This window comes from Xiphophorus hellerii, chromosome 5 (assembly GCF_003331165.1).
Source record: "Xiphophorus hellerii strain 12219 chromosome 5, Xiphophorus_hellerii-4.1, whole genome shotgun sequence".
Classification (NCBI taxonomy): Eukaryota; Metazoa; Chordata; class Actinopteri; order Cyprinodontiformes; family Poeciliidae; genus Xiphophorus; species Xiphophorus hellerii.
Window position 1 is genome coordinate 6257741 of NC_045676.1, and position 23442 is coordinate 6281182.

At 36.4% G+C, this 23442-nt stretch overlaps 1 protein-coding gene and 1 long non-coding RNA gene across 2 annotated transcripts; one reads left to right on the forward strand and one right to left on the reverse strand.

Moving 5' to 3' along the window:
• The first annotated feature begins 816 nt into the window (after nucleotides 1–816).
• Nucleotides 817–23442, forward strand: LOC116720245 (glycine receptor subunit beta-like). The gene is made up of 12 exons (XM_032563394.1): nucleotides 817–1005; nucleotides 9120–9174; nucleotides 10165–10291; nucleotides 14292–14398; nucleotides 15385–15452; nucleotides 16306–16532; nucleotides 17424–17506; nucleotides 17594–17731; nucleotides 18974–19126; nucleotides 20517–20665; nucleotides 21731–21889; nucleotides 22730–23442. The coding sequence occupies exons 3-12, from the start codon at nucleotides 10170–10172 to the stop codon at nucleotides 23021–23023; spliced, it is 1500 nt and encodes a 499-aa protein (XP_032419285.1). The 5' UTR covers nucleotides 817–1005; nucleotides 9120–9174; nucleotides 10165–10169; the 3' UTR covers nucleotides 23024–23442.
• LOC116720279 (uncharacterized) lies at nucleotides 10501–12614 on the reverse strand. Its single transcript, XR_004339363.1, has 2 exons — nucleotides 12355–12614; nucleotides 10501–11970 (listed from the first exon to the last, which is right to left on the reverse strand). It is a non-coding gene; the product is annotated as an uncharacterized LOC116720279 (long non-coding RNA).

Consider the following 23442-nt stretch of genomic DNA (forward strand, 5'->3'; position numbering starts at 1 on the left):
TAATGAACAGGTTTTCTATAGCCCATATATCTGTCCCAACCTGTTTCAGGGAGCAGAATAGATCACTTTTAATCAAAATCCATCCTCCTCCAACTGTCCTTAATGTTCAGTAGAAAAGATTTCTGTCCTTGGGGAAATGGAGGATAGTCTTAGTAAAAGCTTTGGTTGTATATTTGTTTGTTATATAAAGGTAACCTACTATGCTTTAAGTCCAAATAAGCTGTGCTTCCCCCCCGCTCCAATTAAACATTTACACTCACATGTGAAAATGGCTGCAAACAGATGCACAATTATACAACTATACAGTTTTGAACAGCAGAAGTAGAGCCTCCTGCACAAACCAACACGAATGCGCCAAGTAGTTTCTGGATAGTAAGTCAACAACAAAACACTTGTCTTTTCCAGCAGCCATTGTACAGTGAATACAGTGGTAAAATCAGATGACCAAATGTGCTGGAGCTCGGCAGGGGTTGCTAAGTAACGGGGCAGTGTGACTCAACAATAGGAAGGTTTTTGAAACTACTCATTTTCTAGACACCAAAAACATTAACTTATTGCCAGAAAAAAATGATTTTGTGTCTTTTAGAAGCAGTAGAAACCAAAATAGAAGCATAAAAATGTGCAAAAAGGGAATTTTGCATAATAGGTCCCTTCTAGTAATAGTTTTGGCTGGATGTTTGTTTGTCATATATGATGTTGCCTTCGTGCCTTGATCTCAGTCTGAGTTTTTTTCAACCTGGATAAATAAAGAGTGTGTATAGCATTTTGGTAAACTAATTTCCTACTCTCTGAGCTGCGTGTGGGAGTCTATAGTGAGCTACTTCCCTGTAAGCTGACACGAGGGAACTTGGAACGGAGTAAAGGAGCAGTGCAGACAGAGGAAACACACAGTGGACAGCGCAGCACAGAGAGGACAGGCTCTCCAGCTCTTTCCACAGCGGCATCACTGTGAGAACAACTGGCTCGCTTTAAATGCAGGACACACAACTACTCACCTAATCAAAGGTAAGCAGCAAACTATTGCGAAATGAATCTGTCAGTCTGACTGTTTTCTGAAGGTAGAGTGGGCATGCATGTAGGGAGAGAAGAGCAAAGAAGTGTGGTCATAAAGGATTTTAGTGTTTTCTCTTCTCCTGGGAGCGGGCATGTGCTTAAAAAAAGCCTGATTTCTACCCATACCTGCTCTGCTCTGTTCATGACTTTTTACAGTTTTCCTGCAGTCAGACACAGAGTGAGTGTGTGTGTGGCTTTAACAGCGTCAGCAAGCTGTGTCATTGCATCTTGCCCGTGTAGTCTAACGCCGCAGTACCCACCCCCCCCCCCTCACACACACACACCCCTCCCCTCCTGCACACTCTGTACAGCCTTCTGCCTCTTCCTCCGCTTCCCTGTCCCATCACTTCTCACACGTCCTCACAGGCATCCTCTGTAATGAGTTTGTGAATGAACATTCTAGGATTTATAGATCTAGTGGAGGATAAAAAGGACAAAAGAAAGGATTTGGATCAATCCAACATTTTACTGCTACAGAATGGAAACGAGTAGAAACTGAATGTCTCCTTGGCGTCTCCTCAGTTGCCTTGAACTGAACAGAAAGTCTTTGTTGTAGAAATCTGCATAGTGATCTGTCTGTTCTGGAAATGTTGCTCACATTTCCTTGCGGTTCAGTTGTTTCAGACAGTCCTTCATGCTGCTGTATTATAGCATGCAGTGTTTCTGAAGAGCTGTTATCCACTAACATTGATTTAATGTAAGTTGGCTGATTTAATGGGCAACACGGCAGTGCGGTGGTTAGCGCGGCCGCCATACAGCAACAAGGTCTCTGGTTTGAATCTCTGCTGCGTTTAAGTTGTTCTTCTCATTTTTGTTATTGATTTAGAGACAAATTTAAACCTTGTAAACAGAGCAACGTGTGGTAGAAAAATATGTTTTACTATAATGATAAATAATTTACTGTTTATCTATAATCAGTACCTACAGATTTCTATTTTTTAACCTTAGAATTAGCTACAGTTACTCACTTTGTTCCTCGTTACTGAAACATATTCTTTAAACCCGGGGTGTCCAAATATTTTTGGTTATTAGTCAGTTCATGGGCTGTTACTAATGAAAATAAGCACAGAGGACAGAAGTAGACGATAAACTATGATGTAATAATGAAAAACGTAGATGAATACATTCTATTTACAGATTTTAGTAGCTTATCTCAAAACCGAAGACTCCCTAAGAAACCAACAAAGGAATAAAATCACTAACGTTTTATTTTCTCCTGCACAAACAGGACAAAAGTAAGGTTTTGGATTAATAAAGTCATTTTAAATAACATGATAACTAAGTAACAAAAAGGAAATTATATTTTCTTAAATATTTAATTAAAAATAACTTTGTGATATGTTATATTGGCAGTAATCCCCAGTAAATGCTCAGCTTGTGCAGAGTGAAAAAGAAAATACTGTTTAACTGAGAATAAACTAGACATAAATAGTTTTTATGTCACAAAAATCCTTTTGATTTTCTAAAGCTTAATTTTAAAGTCATCTGAAAAGAAATATAGGAGTTATTTTCTAATGTTACTATTAGCTTATATTCAGTTACTTTAAGTATAGTTTAATTAAGTTTGATATTTATTCATTTAATTAAAAACAAAACAATTATATACAATAGAGGAAAATATAAAATGAAAGGCAGCAAAAAGAAGAAAAAATCTTATAATATCTGAAGGATACATTTCTTTAAAATGATAATATGAGAAATCAGGCATATCTTTATTTTAGGTTAAGTGAAATCTCACAGTGAAATTTGAATTATTAAATTGCTCTTACACTGATTAGGGATTATTGCTAATCCCTGTCAGTAAGTCTGTTAAATCCCCCGTTTGAATGTGGAAAATCTTCAGAAATATTTTCACTTGCGGTAAAAGCCAAGGTGAATCCCATTACAGCTCCAATATAATGTGTACATTTAAAAATGACATATTCCATAGCCACACTGCCTTTATATACTTTGGAGCCTGCTGTACTCATTTTAAGTTTTAGTAGGGAACAGATCATGCTCTCACACAGAAAAATCTCAGTTTCCCTTTCAGGCTTCGCCAACTCAGCACACTAAGAATAGCAATGCAGGGCATTTACGTGGCTGAGCCGCTTTGTTCACATTGACAGGAAACACGTGAGCCCTCAGCAAAACCACCTGGATAGTTATGAATTATAACTCTGACCCAAATGACAGCACACCGAGGGGGAGAGAGAGGGAGAGGGAGAGAGAGAGAGATACTTTATAGCAACAATGTAGGATAGAAAGCTATTTTATTGAACAAGTAAACATTCTTGGTTTATTAAAAACAAAACATTTACCACTTTGCTGCACCGCATCTGGATCTTATAGCAATTTATGTCTTGCTAATTTGTCTTAAAACTTTTATCAGGACTGTTTGTATGGATGGACGGACGATTTGTCCGTTCCACAGCCCCATGTTTCTATATTTATAATGTAGAACGTAAACAGGGAAAACAAAAACTTTAAAATGAAGGAACTGATTTAGTTCTGCTCTGCTTCTGCATTGTTACGTGTTCATTTCCTGACAGTGGATTCTGTCAGGATTCTGGTGTCGTCTGTACAACCGCAGCGCTGGCATGTCACATAAATGAGACAGTAGCAGCAGAATGCAGCTGCGGTGAGTTTGCTTCAGGCGCTGCGTCCACCTTGGCGTCCATCACAGGTCATGGATCAACACATTCTGGCTGCAGCACTTAAGGACAACCTGCTGGTGGCTGCAACACTCCCTCTGCTCATGTTGCATTTCTGAGGGAAAGGGCCATAAAAATAATGCTTCAGAAGCCATGTTTGAATCTGTTAAACCTCAAACATCCAGCATAGCGTTTACTAATCCCAATAATCCAGTTAAAACTTGCATCTTTATGTCAGCCCTCATAGTTTAACGTTGTTACTCCCATCCACTGTTTGTCCCTGTGAGCCCCTTTCACATCAGTGAGCTGCATGGTAATTAAGCAGAAACTAAAGGTTTGTTTAGCTAAGTTAAGCTAAGTTAGCTGGACATTGCCATGGTGTTATAATTTAAGGCATGTGAATGTGGCACAAATCTGATCAGGGACCTGTGTGGGTTGGAGGGAAGATGAGAGAGGAGGGAAAAAAGCAAAAATAAAGAAAATTGAATCGCAAACATTTTCTAGTGAATTTAAACGACATGAAGCTAAAGCTATTCCACGAGGCGAGTTTTTGGACAAACATATTTACAGACAAAGGTGTTTTTATCTTAAAGAGGCTTAATTACTGCTCTGAATGTGTTGGGGGTTTTGCATTAAATGGCCTTTTGGAGTCAGTGTACTCCAGTTAACAATAAACCGATTACTAAATTAACTGACTATGTTTTCAATAATTGATTAGTCACTACTAGTCTGATTAACCATTTCAGTCCTGATCCCAATATTGTCTGTAAACATTATGGCCGATGGTGACTCCAACCTGATTTCATATGTCAATCTGTTCTTTATAAGTTCGAACAAGAAGGGGATCAAAGTTCACCCCTGATATGCATCCCGTCCCAAACGTGAACGGATCTGTCACACCTACCGTACACCTCGCCACTGTCTCTAATTCAATGTTTCTCAAACCTTTTCCAGCCACGGATCACTTACCCCATTTAACAAACACATCTAACAACCTGAAATTAAAATATGAGATTTTTAACTCATAATCTTTGTTCCGCCTAAAGTGAAGGGTGGCGCTGTTTTGTAAATGTGACTGGCCACAATAAAACCCTGAATAAATCAACCCGAGGCGTTTTGAGTCATTTACAGATTCTGAATGTATGTTTTCTAAGCTTCCCAATTATGGACAACATATGGAAATAAAAAAAGTTCTTTACTTCAAGTGTTGTGTGCACTAATAATAATAATAATAATAATAATAATAATAATAGGGCTATTTGTGATTTGGAAGCATGAGAAAAATAGATTTGTGTTGCGTTGGCAAAAAACCAAACATTTTCCTTCAGCCAGTGGATAGCCTGACATAAATAATTTTATTTCAGGTGTTAAGATGCAGTTAGTCAGCGCGGGGCGCAGCGTTGTTCACCGGCACATCGCACTCAGCACAGCTGCAGACCTACTGTAGACCTGCATGCCTGCTAGGTAACCTAATAGAATTCAAAAACACCTTGAGAAACTTTCCAATGGTTTCTTCAGGCTTTCTTTTTAATTTAATTTATCCATTATTATTTTCAAATATAATCCTTTGGTAAGCTAACTGTAGCGTTGCACTTTCAGCTCATTTCACAGCAAATATATGGATGTTAACATGCAGGACCTCGCAGACCACAGTTTGAGAAAGACTGCTCTAGATCCACAAAGAAATGGTGCAACATGTTTTGACCTTTCCTTGGCTAAAACATCATCACTCACAAGAGAGCCTCACATCTGAACCACCTTTCCCTTCATTAAATCAAACTGCTGCTCACTGATTGTCCCTTTTCTTCTTAACCCTCATAAGGCTTCATTAACTTGTTCCCGTATCTTTAAGGCTCATCAGCTTCATTCCTCTGCAGTTGCTACAATACTGCATCACCGTTGTTCTTAAAGACAGGTTGTGCTTTAAAGCAGGTATCACAATTCAAAACTGGAAAAAAAAAGAAAAGAAAATTTTCTCAGAAGACAAATGACAACCAATTAACATTAAAGAACATAACTCTTCTAGCCACGGCTCACAGACTTTGACAGAGTTTTGAAAACTTTAAATTGTTCTACCGGCTATCCGTACTCCTTTGGACGCTCAGAAAAGACAGGCGCGGAATAGATTGCTGTAATTACACAGTTACATAAGCTTTGCGGTGTCATTTGAATCAATCCAGGCAGATAAATCAGGCTAATAGCCTTAGCTGCTCATACATGCTCCTCTGTAGAGATTCAAGAGACTAAAATCTTCACTCAAGTCTTTCTGTTTTTCAGTGGTGCACTTTATGATGAAGAGTGCGTTAAGATGATGGAATGAGCACAGCGAGGCGATCCGGTGGGTCAGTTATGGTCTGCAGGAGCATTTTGTTGGGGTCCGTTGGGTGCCTGTAATTGGAAAGAAAAAAGTGTTGCTGTAAATGATTTATATTGTTTTCCCCTTGGATTATTGTGGTTTTCTTTGCAGGATGGGATTTGTTTTACTATACAAAAGCAATATTGTTCAACTGATTGCTGAAGTAAATGGAGTAAATGATGTGAAATTGATGCTTGGTCCCAGAGAAATGCTGCAGTCATTGACGGAGAAGTGTAGCTTTTAGCAAAGGATTTGTTTTATCCCTTCAGAAAGATTACACCAACACTGACACTATCTGCATTTCCATTGACCATATAATTGCGCAAAGTGAAATTACGGGGGGGAAAATTGCGTCAATTACAACAAAGTTCACGTTTCTCTTTAAAAGCTTTTTGCGCCAGAATGAGGTGGTTTTTCAACAATCTGATGTTACAAAGAAGACGACAGGAAATGGTAGGAACATGACGGTGCGGAACAGGGCCGGCCCAAGCCTCCATGGGGCCCTGAGCGAAATTTGGTTTTAGGGCCCTCTAGTTCTGCTAACAAGGTGAGCCGGCTGGAAAAAACAGTTAGAATATTAGATCATTCGCGCACCTGCTATAAACCTATTGCATCTCTGATGGTGCTGTTTACATTATATCCTATGCATGTATAATATAGGATACATTTATTGGCTAGTGGACTTCTGGGCGCCGATTTCCTTATTTCTGGGGGATCTGTGATCGGCCTTTACTTATACTGTATGTGAAGCCCATCTTATCCACTAATCTTATTTTCATCAGCAAAGGTTTAAAAATCAGCCTCTGTCCTCTTCTGCTCCACAGTCTGTCAGTTTAACTGACAGACCGGCCCACCAGCTCAGGTCTGAACATTTACAATTAACAATATTCACCGCACTGTTGCCAACTCAGTGACTTTCTTGCTATATTTAGCGACATTTCAGACAAAAAGATTGATAACAGCCAAAATCAAAATTGGCAGGTCAGGCTTTTTAAAGATCGGTAACTGGGGATCGGCCAGAAAACAGCAATTGGTGCAGCTCTACACACATATTCATGACATTCTTTGATTAAATTAATTTCTCTTAAGTGTAACTCACCTGGTGTAAAAATTTTATTTACACCATGTGAGTTTTTCTCCCCTGAGAATGTGGGCCGGTACCGGGCTGATTCACATAACTTAGAAGTTGATGTAAAAAATATTGTTTGTTTTAGCCACATAAATGATCAGCAGCAACCAACTACAGCTTAGAGCAGCTCATTGACCTCATTGGTGACCCGGGAGCCCTAAGCGGCTGCTTAGTTTGCTTATGCCTTGGGCAGGCCCTGGTGCGGCATGTTTTTAATGACTTATCACTTAAACAAACTTATTCACATGTGATTTTAATTGTGTTTCTTATTTAATGGAAACATCGCAAATACAAAATTCAGCTTTTGTCAACATTAGTGAAATATCAACAAGGTTTTGCGTACATTTGTAATGGAAATGCTGTTCAGGTCAACGTGGAACAATCTATGGTGTTGGTAGGATTCTACACAAGAAAAGCAGAGTAAAGGTTTTTAGTACCCAGTGGCACCATGAGGTGTGGGATATTTTCAGAAAGATCAGTTCATAAAGACATAAAGACCCAATTCTAAGGCATTAAATTACAAAGTCAAATTTCTTTGACTTATAGCAACATAGTTACATAGTTACAGTAACATAGTTACTTCATTGTGCTATAAAATGTCACTATGTATCTGGAAAACATATTAATCTTCCCCTTTAAATAATAAGTATCAGTATTGGTTTCGGCGATACTGATTCCTATATTTACTTGGTATCAGATTGATGCAAAATATCACAGAGCTCTAATGAACACTGCCAGATCTGCTTTAAGAGATCCTCCTCCAAACACATACCAGGATTTTCCAGAACCCCATACCTACTTCATCTTCTAAAAGAAAGATTAGAGCGTCTTTATTATGATGCCTTCAAACTGAACATAACACAAAACCCCGCAAACCTGCCAGCATCAGTAGGGCCTGCTTCCTGCAACTATTAGATTAATTACACAGAATATTAAAGAGAGAAAGAAGTACCAAACACCATCACCACTCTAATTCACTGACAGCTTAATGTGTTACCAACACCTGGATCTCCACCTCCCAAATCTTCTTATAATTGCTTTCATGTGCTTAGTAGCTGCACAGAACTCGCAGGGCAATCTCTCCTCTTCTTAATCTGCAGCTTTGGAAATGCTCAGAAAACTTTTTTATGCGTACACACACACATTTAATTCCATAGACTGTCACAGTGCAATGTTTATGCCTGTTAATCTCTTTGATGGGTTTCATTTAAATGAAAGTCAATGCTGAGTAATTCTCTCTAAAGTAATGATCTTTTCTTGCTAGTTCCTGCTTAATTAGAACGATTAAACTGGTAAACAGAAAACACCTCTGTCTCTTCTTTACACATACAGCAAGTCAGATACTCTGCAGTAATGTTATGAAACCATGACCTCTTTAGGGCTGAAACGATTAATCGGATTAACTGTGATTAATCGGTTAATCATCAATCATTAACTAGAATGTAAAGGTTTAAAAAATATACAATTTGGTGAAAATACAACACATTAAAAGCAGTAAGTAAGCCAAAACTGTACAAAAATATTTGCAAAAACATTATCTGTTTTTTCATTACAGATAATGAAAAAACAATATTACAGATTAGACTATTACGTCAAACAGATAAATATTTGATGGTTTAATGAAAAAGTGTTTTTAATACCTACTTAAAGGTTATTTTCCAAAGGTACTTTTATTTTGAAAATCGAGCCCCATCGAACACTTTATAGAGATTTACTCATATATAACTGGATCCAGTTGAGAACAAATTCAGTTGACTTCATTTTTTATTTTTTAAATCCAGTAGAGATCAGTGTCTGTCTACCAAAGTCATTATATAATGAGCTTAAAATCAGTTGACTACCAAGAAGAAAATGCGAGTTTATTAGCAGCAGACCCATAACGACCTGGGATTCCAAACCTCAACATGTGTGAATAGAAAGAGCTGACTTGCCTCTTATTTCACTGCAGTTGGTCGACCTGATGAGCTGAGGTTAGCAACATTGGCCCCAGCGGAGTCCCCAAGGTAAATTTATCGCTCAGCGGTTCGTGGCTTCATGCCAGGGAGTTTGTTCCACGCTAAGGAGGAGACGTTCCTCTGCAGAAGAAAGATTTTAGTCTTGAGAGGCTTTGGATCTGTTATGCTGTCCCACATGGTTTTAAAGTAATTCTGGAGGTGCATGCTGTTTTTTTTTGGAGAAGATAAAGAGGAAGAGGAGGGCTGATGTCCTCCTGTCGGGATGTCAGATTTGGTTGTTGCTCACTAAGTTGTATAAATTTATTCTAATGATAAAAAGTGAAGAGGGATTCTAAAAATTGGGGTAGAGGGGAATAAGCTCATAAATTAGAGGTAAAACCAAAAATAGCAGAGACAGTGAAGACGATACAAGCTCAGAGTTTTCTGCACTCCAAAAACACAAAATCTTACCAAGTAATTTTGGTTTAGATTCTAGTGCAAATTTCTTGAAATAAGACGAAACTACCTCATCTGTAACCTTTTGTTAGGCTATCAGAGCTTGTTTAAAGTCAATAATTCATTAATATTAATGAAAAAAGTACTACTTACTTCACCAGATTGTTTCACTTACAGTAAGATATTCTTCCTGTGTTACAAGCGAAATTATCTGCCAGTGGAACTAGAACTTTTTCATCATTATCAATGAATTATTGACTTAAAACAGGCCTCTATATCTGAAAAGTTACCTGTAAGTTAGCTTTGTTTTACTTCTACGGAACTAAGATATTCGTACTAGAACTAGACCAAAAATACTTGGTAAGATTTTGTGTTTTTCTGGACAGAAAATATGAAGCGGTGACTGAGTCTGGAAACTGAATGTGTAGTAGTTATATTAGACCACTAGAGGGCTCTGTGACTCCATGTTTGTAAAACAATACAGTCGCCACCTGCTGTTCGATTCACTAATTGCATTTAGAAAAGGGCTTCAAAAATTGTAAATCTTTTTGTGTAAAATGAATAATTCCACTTTTATTATGATTGTTAAATTTTATTTTTCAGGCAACATGGCTCCTGTATTTAGATCCATGATTTTGCTGCTGCTGCTCTCCTGCTGGCAAACTGCTGGAGCCAAAGAAGGAAAATCCACCAAAAAAGGAAAGAAAGGAAAGCAAGTTGTCTGTCCATCGTAAGTAAAAATTAAAATAAAATAAAACAAAACAGTTTGTCTATAAAAATGGAGCAAAAATAATATATGAAAATAAATTTAAAGATCTGAACTACTGGAAATAAATAACATTAACCCTGTAAAGCCCACACCATGAAATAACTGACAGAAAATTCCAATTCTTTGAAACTGGAGCCTTTATTGGTCCCTCTGAACAAACAAAAAAAAAATTTTCAAATATCATTTTCCATATATGAGTTTCATTTTGTATCATATTTGATACATCGGGTCACAATGCTCAAAGATTATTTTTTCTTGAACAAACAAAAACATAATAAAACACAAATAACTCAGATAAATTGTTAATTCCAAACATAAAAAGTGCTACAACAATGCAGCAATAACAAATCCACCAATGGAACTGGCAGGGTGGCAGTCTCGAGAACATAACATTTCAATTATTTTCTAGACATATTGTGGCTCACAACCTTTTTATTTTGCATTATGATAGGCTTGGAAACAGTTTCTGTCCTTGTTCAGACAAAGATGCACTCTGCATTTCTTACAGAACACATGGGCAAAGTGGCCCACACAGTGCTTGCATCTCTGTCGGGTTTCCCATGTTGGGAAATGATTGAGGCCATCCTTTCTCACATCAGGGGGCAACTCAGTGGTTTTCCTCCTCCTAGGAGGGGTTGGCGTTGCTTCCGGAGAGGACAAAGGTCTGCCACACTTTTTGACCTTTCGTGCACTTGTGAGGGCAGTGGCAACAGAGGCCTGAAACCTTCGCAGGGGCAGGTGTTTCTGCCTGGGATGCAGTTTCTCCAGATTTCTTCTGTAGCGGATCCATGCATTGATTACTGCCACTGTGATGGTGTGCCACCAAATGTAGATGTACCATCTTTGGGATCTGAAGCTGAACTTGTACAGTGCAGAAAGCATATCAAGAAGGTCAATGCCTCCCATGAACCTGTTGTAAGTGTCAACAATGGCCGGTCTGGGAACCATTATGTGGGTTTTGGCTTTTCAATCCCAACGCTTCACACTGCCCAGTGGTTCAACACCAACAAAAGAAGAGAGCAGGTTCACAGCTTTGTTGTCATACCATCTCACAATGATGTTGTTTTCCTGGTTTACTCTGAAATCTAGTGACCCTCTGCCGTTTTTCTTCAGTTTTTTCTCATCCATCAGTTGGCAATTCTTCACCCTGTTCATTCGGACTGTGCCTATGTAGTAGATTCCTCTTGGTTTCAAGTGCTCTACCAATGGAACTGACATAAAGAAATTGTCAGCAAAAACTTTGTGATTCTTTCCTGCTGGAAGGGTTGAGGTCATTTTCAGGACAACATCTCCTGTAGCACCAACATCAGATTTCTCTTGGTCAAGATTTCCTCCCCTTTGGCACACATCAAAGTCATATAGATAGCCACTTTGCCCACCACGTCCCCACATCTTGAACCCCCACTTGTGAGGTTTTCCTGGCATGTAGCACCGTAGATGTGATTTTCCTTTGAAAGGCACCATGACTTCGTCAACAGCGTGACATTCTTCAGGTGGTCATCATCGCCGCTATCTGGGTGTTCCTCAATCCTTGCAGGAGTCCATTCCTCATCCTCATCCTCCCCTAGCTGCTCAGAGTCACTTGAATTCCCATCCATAATCATATTCAGAATATCTTTAACAGTGTATGTCTTTGCCATCTAAAAAAAACACACAGGCACAAAAAAGAGTGTTTATTTTATCTTTGAATTGGTCAGTTTTCAATGAAAATAAGCAAAAGGTGCAAGTTGCATATCTATTTTTAAGCTATAAATGTACCAAATTATGAACATGCAAACATATCATTAGTTTATATGAAAAAAGACTGTACATTGCTTGAAATACATGTAAAATACATGAAGTACAATAAAAGACAATTGACTGATTTTTCGAGTTAACTGACCCACTGTATCAAATTTGATACGTCACTTTTCAACACGGTTTTACAAAAAAATTATGATAAAATACTAAGTAATTTTACATTGCATCAACTCAGTAAGTGTTCCTATTGATAGTTCACCCCAAAACAAATTTTTTTTTCTTACCTTAACCTTCTAAAATTGGCAAAGTTTTCCTGCTGAAAACGCATGTGTCCCAGTCCTTTGCCATGGCAGTCTTGTAGTATCAGTGGAAAGGCCTCTGGCGAGAAAGTTACTACCCCCTGTTGGATTATCAGTGCACTACATGTCTCTAATTGTATACATCGGGTTTTTTAGGGAAAAAAATGTCACACTGCTCATTTGGAGGTCTCAAAAACTCATGTATCACATATGATACGTTTGGCGTTATAGGGTTAATAACCTGGAACCATGACTACTATTACAGAAAAACAAAATTTTTTGTTTTGCTTTGGTTTGTGTTTTGCTTTTCTGATTTACAAGGAGATAATTAATAACGTTAATAACCTGGAACCACAAGTTATTGTGGTTTGTTTTATGTTTTTTTTTCTTTTGCTTTTTGTTTTTTGTTCTTTTTTTTTTGCTTTTCAGAGAGCTGTTATAAAATTTGGTCTGACACTCAAAACTCGGTGGAAAAACTCCCACTGGTTTATGATGATTATAAAGTATCATCATAAACCAGTTCTAAAAGAGTTCAGACATACGAGGTCATTCAGATTATTTGTCAAAAATATAAGATAACCAAACTGAAATCAAAATTCGTCGATCAGAAATACAGAAGAATGCGGTAAGCTGCTTGATAAAATCCTGTCTATGTCATTTGGGTTAGATTACTTTGATTCAAATTAAAAATAATACAATTTAAATGGAAATAAAACAGCGTTCATTCATGTAGTGTCTGCAGTGTCTTTAGATTGAGATCATGGTGGTTAGCATATAATTTTACAGAAGAAAAATACCAGGCATTTATAATTACGTATATAAGATGGCCAAAGTAAAATTACAGTCAGGAAAAATCTTAAAATGGAGATTTGATTTACGTTAACAAACAAGAAGACATGAAGGCCTTTAGCTGCGTTATTGTTAGGAGCCAAAAGAATCATCTGACTATCTGTGTGATCACAGGTTTTATTTGCACAGTTTTCTTCCCTGATGACACAGGATTCTTCCAAATTACAAAACCAGCACTCATGATGATCAAGCTAACAGTGGCTCTGGCTGCGTTGAATGGTTTTGTCAACACAGAATTTAATCCTTAATCCCACTGAGAATATTTGAGATGTGCTGGAGAAGAGATAACGCAGCCCAAAGCCCCATCCTCAGTACAGAGTCTGACAAAAAGGAAACTGCTGACAGATGTAAAATGTTATTATAACAATAATCAGAGCAAAGTCTTAGTGTGAAACTTTCTGTTTTATGTATAACTTTATTACTTGTGGCTGTACAGAACAAATTGTGTTGCTTTTTCAGGTTAAAAACATTTTATTTGTAATAAAATGACTTGTCTTGTTTTTTAATCTATTGTGAAATCAGACTATCCCAGTAGGAAGCAGGAAATTCCCAGTTCTGAGTACAACTGGAGTGCTGCTCTAGGTTTCTGGAAACCAGTCAAACACTTTCCTTTTTTGACTGGATGCTCCACATTCCCCATCTCACCAAAAGGGTTTTTCTGTTTTTTCCAGAAAATTGGGGCAGATGTTTTGGTCTTTTTTTTTTTCTTCTGCTAACATATTACAGCATGTTTAAATTTTACCATGTATTTTTGGTCTATTTTTAATGCAAATATCTTAGTACACTTCAAATGAGATAAAATTACCTTTTCAGCAAAACATAGGAGCTTGTTTTAACTCAGTAATTCATTAATACTAATATAAAAAAAGTTTATTTCCACTGACAAATTATTTCACTAATAACAAGACTATAACAAGATAATAACTAATTTTTTCAAGTTGCCTGTGGTCTTTAGGTACCAAAGTGTGTTAAAGTTATTGCGTTATTTGAAATACAATAACTTTAATTGGTGAGTATTTAATTTTCAGTTCCTGTTTCAATCTAATCATGTAATTTATTTTTCTTTTTAACAGCCAGCTGTCTCAGGAGGATTTAGCCCAGGTTCCAGCTAACTCCACCTCCAACATTTTGAATCGTCTGATGGTCAGTTATGACCCAAGAATAAGGCCCAACTTTCAAGGTAATGCGGAAATGTTCACAACGGGCACAAACGTAAACTTAATTTGTTAAACTGAATCATAATAAGAAGAAATGACTCCCAACTTTTGGCTAAATTGTTAACAACAGGTTGCTATTTGGGACAATTAGAAATGAAATGGACAATCTAACTGTTCCTGTAAACAAAAATAACTAAAAGTAGAAATGTTTTGAGCTGTGAGGAAACATTTTTTCACTGAGGTTGTACTCCATCTGCTTCAGAGGTTGAAGGTCATGTTTGGAAATAACGCCACATCAGAAAATCAACTAGCAATTCATGCCTAACAATGAACATCAGTGTCATAAATCTGTTCTCAGAGTTGTTTCAGAAAGCATTCTGGTTCTGACTTTTAACTTCTGACTTTAGAGCACAAATGAAATTCAACATGGCTTTACTCGCACCAATAGGAGAAACAAAAGGATTTAGTTGTATCTTAATGCAGAGACTGTGTTTTGCTTGGAACATTAACATGAAATAGTCTTACAGAAGTTACTTATTCACTGCAAAAACACAAAATCTTAACAAGTATTTTTGGTCTAGTTTCTGATTCAAATATCTTAGTACACTTGAAATGAGGCAAAAATTACTTACAAGTAACTATTCAGCAAGAAATATGTTTTTTTTGCTGGTTTTAAGCAAATAATCTATTAATATTGATGAAGAAAGTGCTGGTGTCATTGGCAGATTATTTCACTTAAAACAAGACACGTTTTCCCATGTTAAAGTGAAATAAACCTCCAGTAGATCTAATACATTTTCACACATATTTTTTACTTAAAACAAGCTCATATTTCTTGCCAAAAAGTTACTTGCCAGTTATTTTGGTCTTATTTCAATAGCACTAAGATATTTGCAGTAAATATCTTCTACTACTTGGTAAGATTTTGTGTTTTTGCAGTGCTGAGAACCAGTAACTGTGCATTTATTTGCTCATTTGCAATATTCCAGGCCATGTTGCTTTATTTCAGGTATTCCAGTCGAGTCCAGGGTGAACATCTTCATCAACAGCTTTGGCTCCATCCAGGAGACGACCATGGTGATTCCACTGACACACTTAGTTTCATTTCTAGCCTCGTTAAAATAATGTTGCAGAACTGCACTAAAAAAATTCTGACTTTTCAAATTAAATATGTCTTTATAACTGTCCAAGTCCCAACACATTAACCACAGCTGATAAAATGAGCCCAGTATTTTTCTATGTAGTTAATAAATCCTGTAATATCTGATCTACACAAAAACAATCTATTTCCTGCCTCTGTTCAAGTTTGGGGTAAGTCCAGAGAAATTTGTCTTTTTTCATCTTTATCCTGATTTCACCAGAGACCCACAACATTAAGGACTGAAAAGCTGATCTGCTAGAAATTCATTTTCAACTAATTTAAAAAAATAGGAATATCAGAGATGTGAGGGTACTTTCTTCTTATTGTTTTTTTTATTTACAGAATTCAATATTGTACAGATTACAAAGTTTTAACAAGACTCAGTAATATATTGTTCTTTAAAGTTAAATAAAATGAAACAAATAAATGAACATTATTGCTTGCTGGTTACTTTAGTGAACTTTACTGTATTTTTATTTTGATAATTAAAATACAGGAGTTATGCTAATTATTAAAGACTTTAAGAATCAAATACAGCATTGTTTTCATTCTATTTCTTATTTATTTTTCATTCTATTCATTTGTGTATTCCTAAAAATATTAATATGTTATCAAAAGCAAAACAGGGGGAAAAAAAACATGTTATTCCTTTTATCAATCAAGTTTAACATTCATATTAGCATTCACAAAATAAATAATTTAAATCTAAGATTTCTGTATCTAAATTTCAAACACTTGTAATGGAAGTGCGGTGAGGATTCAAACTGAATGAGCATGTTTTCTATCCAGGACTACAGAGTGAATATATTTCTTCGTCAGAGATGGAACGACCCTCGTCTTCGACTGCCTACTGACTTTAAAAGTGAAGCGCTGACTGTTGATCCCAAAATGTTCCAGTGTTTGTGGAAACCAGACCTGTTTTTTGCCAATGAAAAAAATGCAAACTTTCATGATGTCACACAGGACAACATTCTTCTCTTCATATTCAGGAATGGAGATGTCTTAATCAGCATGAGGTATCCAGCCACGTCTTCTGACATTAAGCCACAACATCCACACGTTCTGGTCAAACGGTTTGAAAATGAGGATGCGTTTAATGCATGTGCACAGGCACCGTTTCAGACATCCAACACAAAAATTGCATTTTTACTCTGAGGATAGACTGAGAAATATAACAAAAAGGAGCAAAAAGCAGAAAATAAACCAAAAACATTCCTGTTTGTAGATTTTGGTGGAACTGATTTGCAATCCTGAAGTTTTAACTTCAGATCCGTACCTGCATTATATATGTATTGAAATATTCGCAGATTGATAATTAAAACTCTCTGTGTGGCTAATTTAATAACATCAAAAGTGAAAATTAACAGTTAAGTACTGAGACTTTTATATTTTGTATGCTGATGTTGGATTTTGAGGTCTGAGTCGGTGAGAAACTTTTGAGTTTTGGAGGCAGTCTTCCTGTTTCACCGGGTCTTCCAGCTGAACTTTCTGACTTGGATCATGAAAATTTGAAATTAGGAATTCAAAATATACATAGGATGTCGAATGAATGAATACAAATTAATGCATGTGAATAATTAAAATACAATATGTATGAAATATGGCAAAAATAAATAAAAACCTGCTGTTTCTTTTATCTTTTAATTTAAAATATAGAAATTCTACAAATTAAATTGTAGAAGTTAATCTTTGAAAATGTTAAGTCTGTTTTTTAGTGTGTAATGACTATCTGGCAGTAAGAAATATGAAAAATGGGAAGTTGTAGTGTTAGTTAGGAGGCCTTGCTAGCTCATATTACTCCTTTGGATTCCCTCTAAAAACTATAAACATGTTATTTTAAAATGATGCTAGCATTTACTTCATAATGGTTGTTCACCCACATGTGTTGTGTATGTACCTACATGCAGACTTTCAGTGACTCTGTCTTGTCCCCTGGATCTCACACTCTTCCCTATGGACACACAATTCTGTAAGATGCAGCTGGAGAGCTGTGAGTAGAAACATGCCTGCAATGCAGTGCTAACATGCTCACTATATAAATAGATGCACGTAACCTAAGTCTGTTTGCATGTTTTAGTTGGTTATACCACCAGTGATCTGGTGTTCATGTGGCAGTCAGACCCGGTTCAGATGGATGAGATTGCTCTCCCACAGTTTGACATCAAACAAGAAGACATAAAGTATGGAAACTGTACAAAGTACTACCAAGGAACGGGTTCGTAATCCTGATTTATCACTTTAAGTAACTCTGTGCAAAGATACAGTGCATACAGATATTGTTCACAGTGCTTCATGTTTCCTAAATTTTATGTTACAGACTTAAAGTGACTGAATTGTACTAAATTAATCTCTTTTAAAAAATTCTACACACAAATATTCCATTATAACAATGTGGAAGTTGATTTAATGTTTATTTAAAATAGAAAACCATCTGCAGAGTGAAGTACACCTGAAGTTCAGTTTAGTTTTTGGAGAGTTTAGTTTTGATAGTCAAGTAAATGTGGTGAAAACCTCAGTGGCTGTGTTTTATAGGTCATGCAAAGGTCAAACTCACAATGGTGTATTAAGGCCAATGTACTGTAGATAGAAAATTAAAAAGAAAACAAACAAGTAAATTTCTGCCAAAAATGACATTTATGAGCTTGAAAAGTCAAAAAAGCTCTGAAATTTTGAGATTAATAATTTTTTCTAATTTTTCAGAAAAAAACTTGGAAATTTCTGAGTCAAAACTTTTCAACTTTTGAAACTCAGAAATGTCCTTGTTGTTTCTAGAAAAATTCTGAGCTTAAGCTCAAAATGTCTATCAAATGTTTTACTTTTCAAATGTAGAAATTTCACAATTTTTCTGGAAAGTTTCTGAGAAATTTACTCCTCCTATATTTTCTACCTACATCAGCTCTAATACGCTGTTGTACAAACTAAACTCTTGGTGAATAAATACTGCATGTTAAAATATAATTTGCGTAAATTGAATCTTCTGAAATTTATTGCTAAGGCCAAGACCTATAATAAAACTTAATGTGCAATCAGACACAACAGGTTCTGCAGACCGTTTGTGTTTTCAAACTTGCACACTCCCAGCGTGTTGCTTGTGTGGGCGTGAGACATTATTAGCATCAGATGTTTTGTAGAAATGCCTTTTTCCCCACTGAGCGCTCCGGCATTGTCACTGTGCCTTTCTGTTTCAGGGAGTTGTTGCTATAGAAACAGGAATCCTAATTTGGCTGACTTGACTGTTGCAAAAAAAAAAAAAAAAGGAAAAAAAAGCTGCTTGTATTTTACTGGGACTCTGAGCTAAAAATAATGCAATGCTGCAATAGTGCAAACACACCTTCTGAAATAATCCCTGCTGAAGTTCATATTCAAACATTTTTATCATTTTAACTCAAAGTTTATAAAGAGTTATAGCAACATATTTAACTATTATGACGCCGCATTTTTATGATTTTTTTTCCAGGGTATTACACCTGTGTTGAGGTGATTTTTACGCTGCGTCGACAGGTTGGTTTCTACATGATGGGAGTTTATGCTCCGACTCTGCTGCTTGTTGTTTTGTCCTGGTTGTCATTCTGGATCAACCCAGACGCTTCAGCTGCACGGGTACCACTTGGTGAGCACAAGCACACATATATGTTGGTTTTGGCTTCATTCATCCATTTTCAAACCTGTAATACTTATTGATGTTAAATTTATCTTCCAACTCACAAGTCGTATGAAGTTGAAATAAACAAATCGTAAATCACAAAATCATTTTGTCAGAACAAAGCAGAATTCACACCAATCAGGTATAACATTATGATGGATGTAATGAGTTGCACTGATAACCACATATCATCTGTTAGTGGACGGCACAAATTAAAGGAGATATGTTATGCAAAATTCACATTTTGCACATTTTTGTACTTGTACTTGGATTTCTAATGGTTCTAAAAATAGCCCCAGTGCTTAAAAAAACACTCCCAACAAGTTTTGGCAGTAAGTTCATGTTTTTGGTGTCTGGAAAATGGGCCGTTTCAAGAACCTCAAGAATGTAACGACACAAATCAGCAGGCACTGCCCGTTACCTAGCAACCCCAGGGAGCCCAGCCCGTTACCTAGCAACCCCCAGCAATCCCCAGAGGGACTCATTTGAATTTAAAGTGACAAGACGCCCTAAAACAGCTCATTCTGAAAGGATATCCAAACTGAACAGATTAAAATCTCATTATCTAAAAATGATTTAGTGCAAAAAATTTAATGAATGTGTTTTGTATAGCCCATACACCTTTCCTAACCTGTTCAAGGAAGCATAATAGGTCACATTAAAACAGAAAAAAAGAAATAAATCACATTTTTGTCCTCAGTATTTATGTCTTTGACATTCTTTACAATCTTCCCAGGGAATATTTCAGTTTTATTACTAATAAAACTTTCTGGCCTCTGATATAATGGCCATGTCCAGTCGTAAAGATGTAGCTTGAGGTGCTTGTCTAGACCTGCCGTCGTCTAACAGTCGTGTGGAGTGGAGAGCAGGTTGTTTCTTCTGCTCGCTGTCCTGGTTAGCTGGTTCCTATGGATAGCAGTGGGGTTTGCTTGCTGTGAAGGAGACAAGGATTACATTGTCACTGGTAGCTGATGATGTCTTCATCACTTTAATGGCTTTAGCAAAGAAAATAGCTAAGATTATAAATTAATGGTATCCCAACAGCCAAACAATCTAACTCAATGCTTATGGCATATATCTAACAACATTTAAGACTTTATTTTTATAAATTAATCATCCTTAGCCATGGATGCTTTAATCACGAAAGCTATGACAGGAACTTATTACACAGTTGAAAATGAGTCATTTGTTAAAGTCTTTGTAAGTCTGATGTATCACGTTTACAGATGAGAGTGCTATAAATATTTTTTCTCCTTTTGTGTTTTCCTTTGAATAATTGTTGTAGAGCAAGGGTTACAGAAAAGATAGCTCTGATCTGACAAAATATATGTTTCTGTTACCATCTGCTTATTTCCAGGTATTTTATCAGTTCTCTCTCTGTCCAGTGAGAGCATGTCCTTGGCTTCAGAGCTACCAAAAGTCTCATACGTAAAGGCCATTGATATATGGCTGATCGCCTGCCTGCTCTTTGGGTTTTTCTCCCTGGTGGAATATGCTGTGGTGCAGGTCGGTTCTAAGACACACACACACACACATGCATACACAAAGAAACTCTGAGGAAGAAAGAAACTTCAATAAATTAATAAATCTATATATTCAAATGTAAGTTGAACAACCCTGAATGGATTTCAAGGTATAAAAAATTACAAATAATGAATAAAGTCAGCACAGCAGACTTGTGCAGGATACTGTCTTAAAGTGATCCACAACTATACTGTATGTTTGTAGAACAAAGAACAACATATAGTCATATTTACGTATGAATATAAACTCGTACTTATGTCAAAAATTGTATGTCTTTATTATATGTGGCCATTCTTTCACCTGTGTAGGTAAGTTTTAGTGAAGTCAAGCCTAAAAATAAAAATCAAAATGAAAAACATCGTAGAAGCTGATGAGAACAACCTTAAAAGTTTGGATGAAGCAAACTGCCTCAAAGTTTCACATGTCATTATATACCAGATATCAACGCTAGCTAGCGCTAGTACCATTAGCAGGAGCTAACATGAAATAAAAACAAATCGCAAGAAAATGAATGGATATTTAAAGTGACAATGAAGCATTTTTACGTCATTGTGACACATTATATTTGAGAAAATGAATTAAGTTAGAAACTGGAGCTCTTAGCAGTATTGCTACACCCATTTCCAAGCAGCAGCTGCTCAAACACCTGATTTTTGGCTGAATCTGTCCTCTTCATCCATTTGGTTCTCCTTATTTTCATTTCCTCTTGTCATTTCTGCATTACCTTCAATTTCAATGTGATCCAGCTCAAAGTGAAAGGGATAAATGTTACTTATTGTGTAAAAATGACTACTTTTCAGAGCTAGCACTGTAGCACGTAGCATTTGACATCTACCCAGGATGCATTTAAGCCGACCTCCGTGTAACAATATTTTATTTAAATGCATAAAAAACTAATCACCCTACAGTATTTTCATTGTATTATTTTTACATTTGAAATAAATGTTTCTTGATACAGCTGGTCATGGATCCCTTTAAAGTTCACATTGTCTGCTCCAATCCACAGGCTCTGCACTCTTCTAACCACACTTCTTTCTTTCTATGTAGGTTTTTCTGAACAGTCCCAAACTGATTGAAGAGGAGAAAGCAAAAATGGCCACAAAGGAAAAAGCTTTGAAAGAAAAGGAAGCAAAGAAGCCTTCAAATAAATCAAACAACACAGTCAATGGGACAGGTGGAACGCCCATTCATGTCAACACTTTACAGGTGAAGGCAACCTGCAGAGAAACTGAAATTATATACAGAAAATCTACTGCGCAACATAATCAAATTGCTTTTACCTTAAACAGAAATACAACAATTATTTGTTATGCAGCTAAAAAATACCATTTTGAAAATTATTTTAATATAATTCCTGACATGGATTTATTATTTCAAATCGTAAACGCCTAATAACTTTAGTCACAGTTTTCACATGTTGTAATACTTTTTTGACAGTGATGCAATGTGGTGATGCTGCAAGAAAGTTTAAAAGCGAAACAAATCAAGTTTTAAAACGAGGCATTTTAATTGGATTATATTTTATATAATGGAATATGTAGAAAACGTAACCACGTAGTTAAGTAAGCACTTTGTATTGCCTTGTTGCTGAAAATGTGCTATATAAATAAAATTACCGTCACCTATTACCTTTAGTAAAGTAACTGGATTACTCTTAATATTTAAAAATTACATTGTCAGATGGACCAAAATATAAAGCCAAGTGTAAATTGTTTTATTTAAAGGTCCAAAATGACAATAATTCATAAAAACAGCAAAAAATAACAAAAGCAGATAAAAGAAAAAATTTTCCAAATCAGCTTCTTTCAATAAAAAACTTATAAAACTTTAACAAAAACTGCAGGTGTGTGTCTGTGTCTGGTGAATTTTTGTTTTTTCATTCAATCCAGAACTTTTACGCAAGAGTAGAAATACTTCATAATAAAATTACTTCATTAAAAGTTCTTTTTTTTTTTTTTCCAAAAATGTAACTCAAGTAAATGTAATTGAGTAAATGTAACTAGTTACTACCCAGCTCTGCTCAGTCATTTGTTCTTTTTGCAACAGGTGGTTGAAAATCGCTGCAAGAAAGTTTGCACCTCCAAGTCAGACCTTCGCTCTAATGACTTTAGCATTGTGGGGTCTTTACCTCGAGACTTTGAACTTTCCAACTTCGACTGTTATGGTAAACCTGTTGAGGTCACAGGAGCTCTCAAGTCTCAGAACAAAACCAACAAGAAACCCCCACCACCAAAACCTGTCATACCTGCTGCTGCTAAACGCGTCGACCTCTATGCAAGAGCTCTCTTCCCCTTCTCTTTCCTCTTCTTCAATGTGGTTTATTGGTCAACCTATCTGTGAACGATAGATCAAAATAAATTAGCTTGTATCATAATAGAAAGTAACTGTACCGAGGCTCATAAATGACATTGCAAATTAATATCCTGAACTTTGTCCTGGTATTTCATATTACAGGTGATGATGTTATATTTCATACCTCCATGTAAAAACTGTAAAGACCGCTTTTTCCTCCTTACTGTAAATGAGCGCAACCTGAAACTTTAAAGCTGTTTCTTTTGCCCTGCTTCCGCCTGCAGATGGAAAAATGTTGCATGTGCGTTTCTGTGTTCAACAGCATTATGTTTTGTGTTACTTAAACTATGCTGCAGTCAGACCAATTGGACTATGTTACTGTAGTTCTTTACAGAAATGCATACAAGTCTCAGCTGGCCAATACTGTCAAATACATGCTTACATAATAAATACATTCCAAAAATATA

Excerpts from the sequence above, each read along its gene's own strand:
- LOC116720245 (XM_032563394.1), top strand. The coding sequence starts at position 10,170 with ATGGCTCCTGTATTTAGATCCATGATTTTGCTGCTGCTGCTCTCCTGC. Across the intron at positions 14,399-15,384 it reads AATAAGGCCCAACTTTCAAG|GTATTCCAGTCGAGTCCAGG; the intron begins GTAATGCGGAAA and ends GCTTTATTTCAG. Across the intron at positions 17,507-17,593 it reads TAAGATGCAGCTGGAGAGCT|TTGGTTATACCACCAGTGAT; the intron begins GTGAGTAGAAAC and ends TGCATGTTTTAG.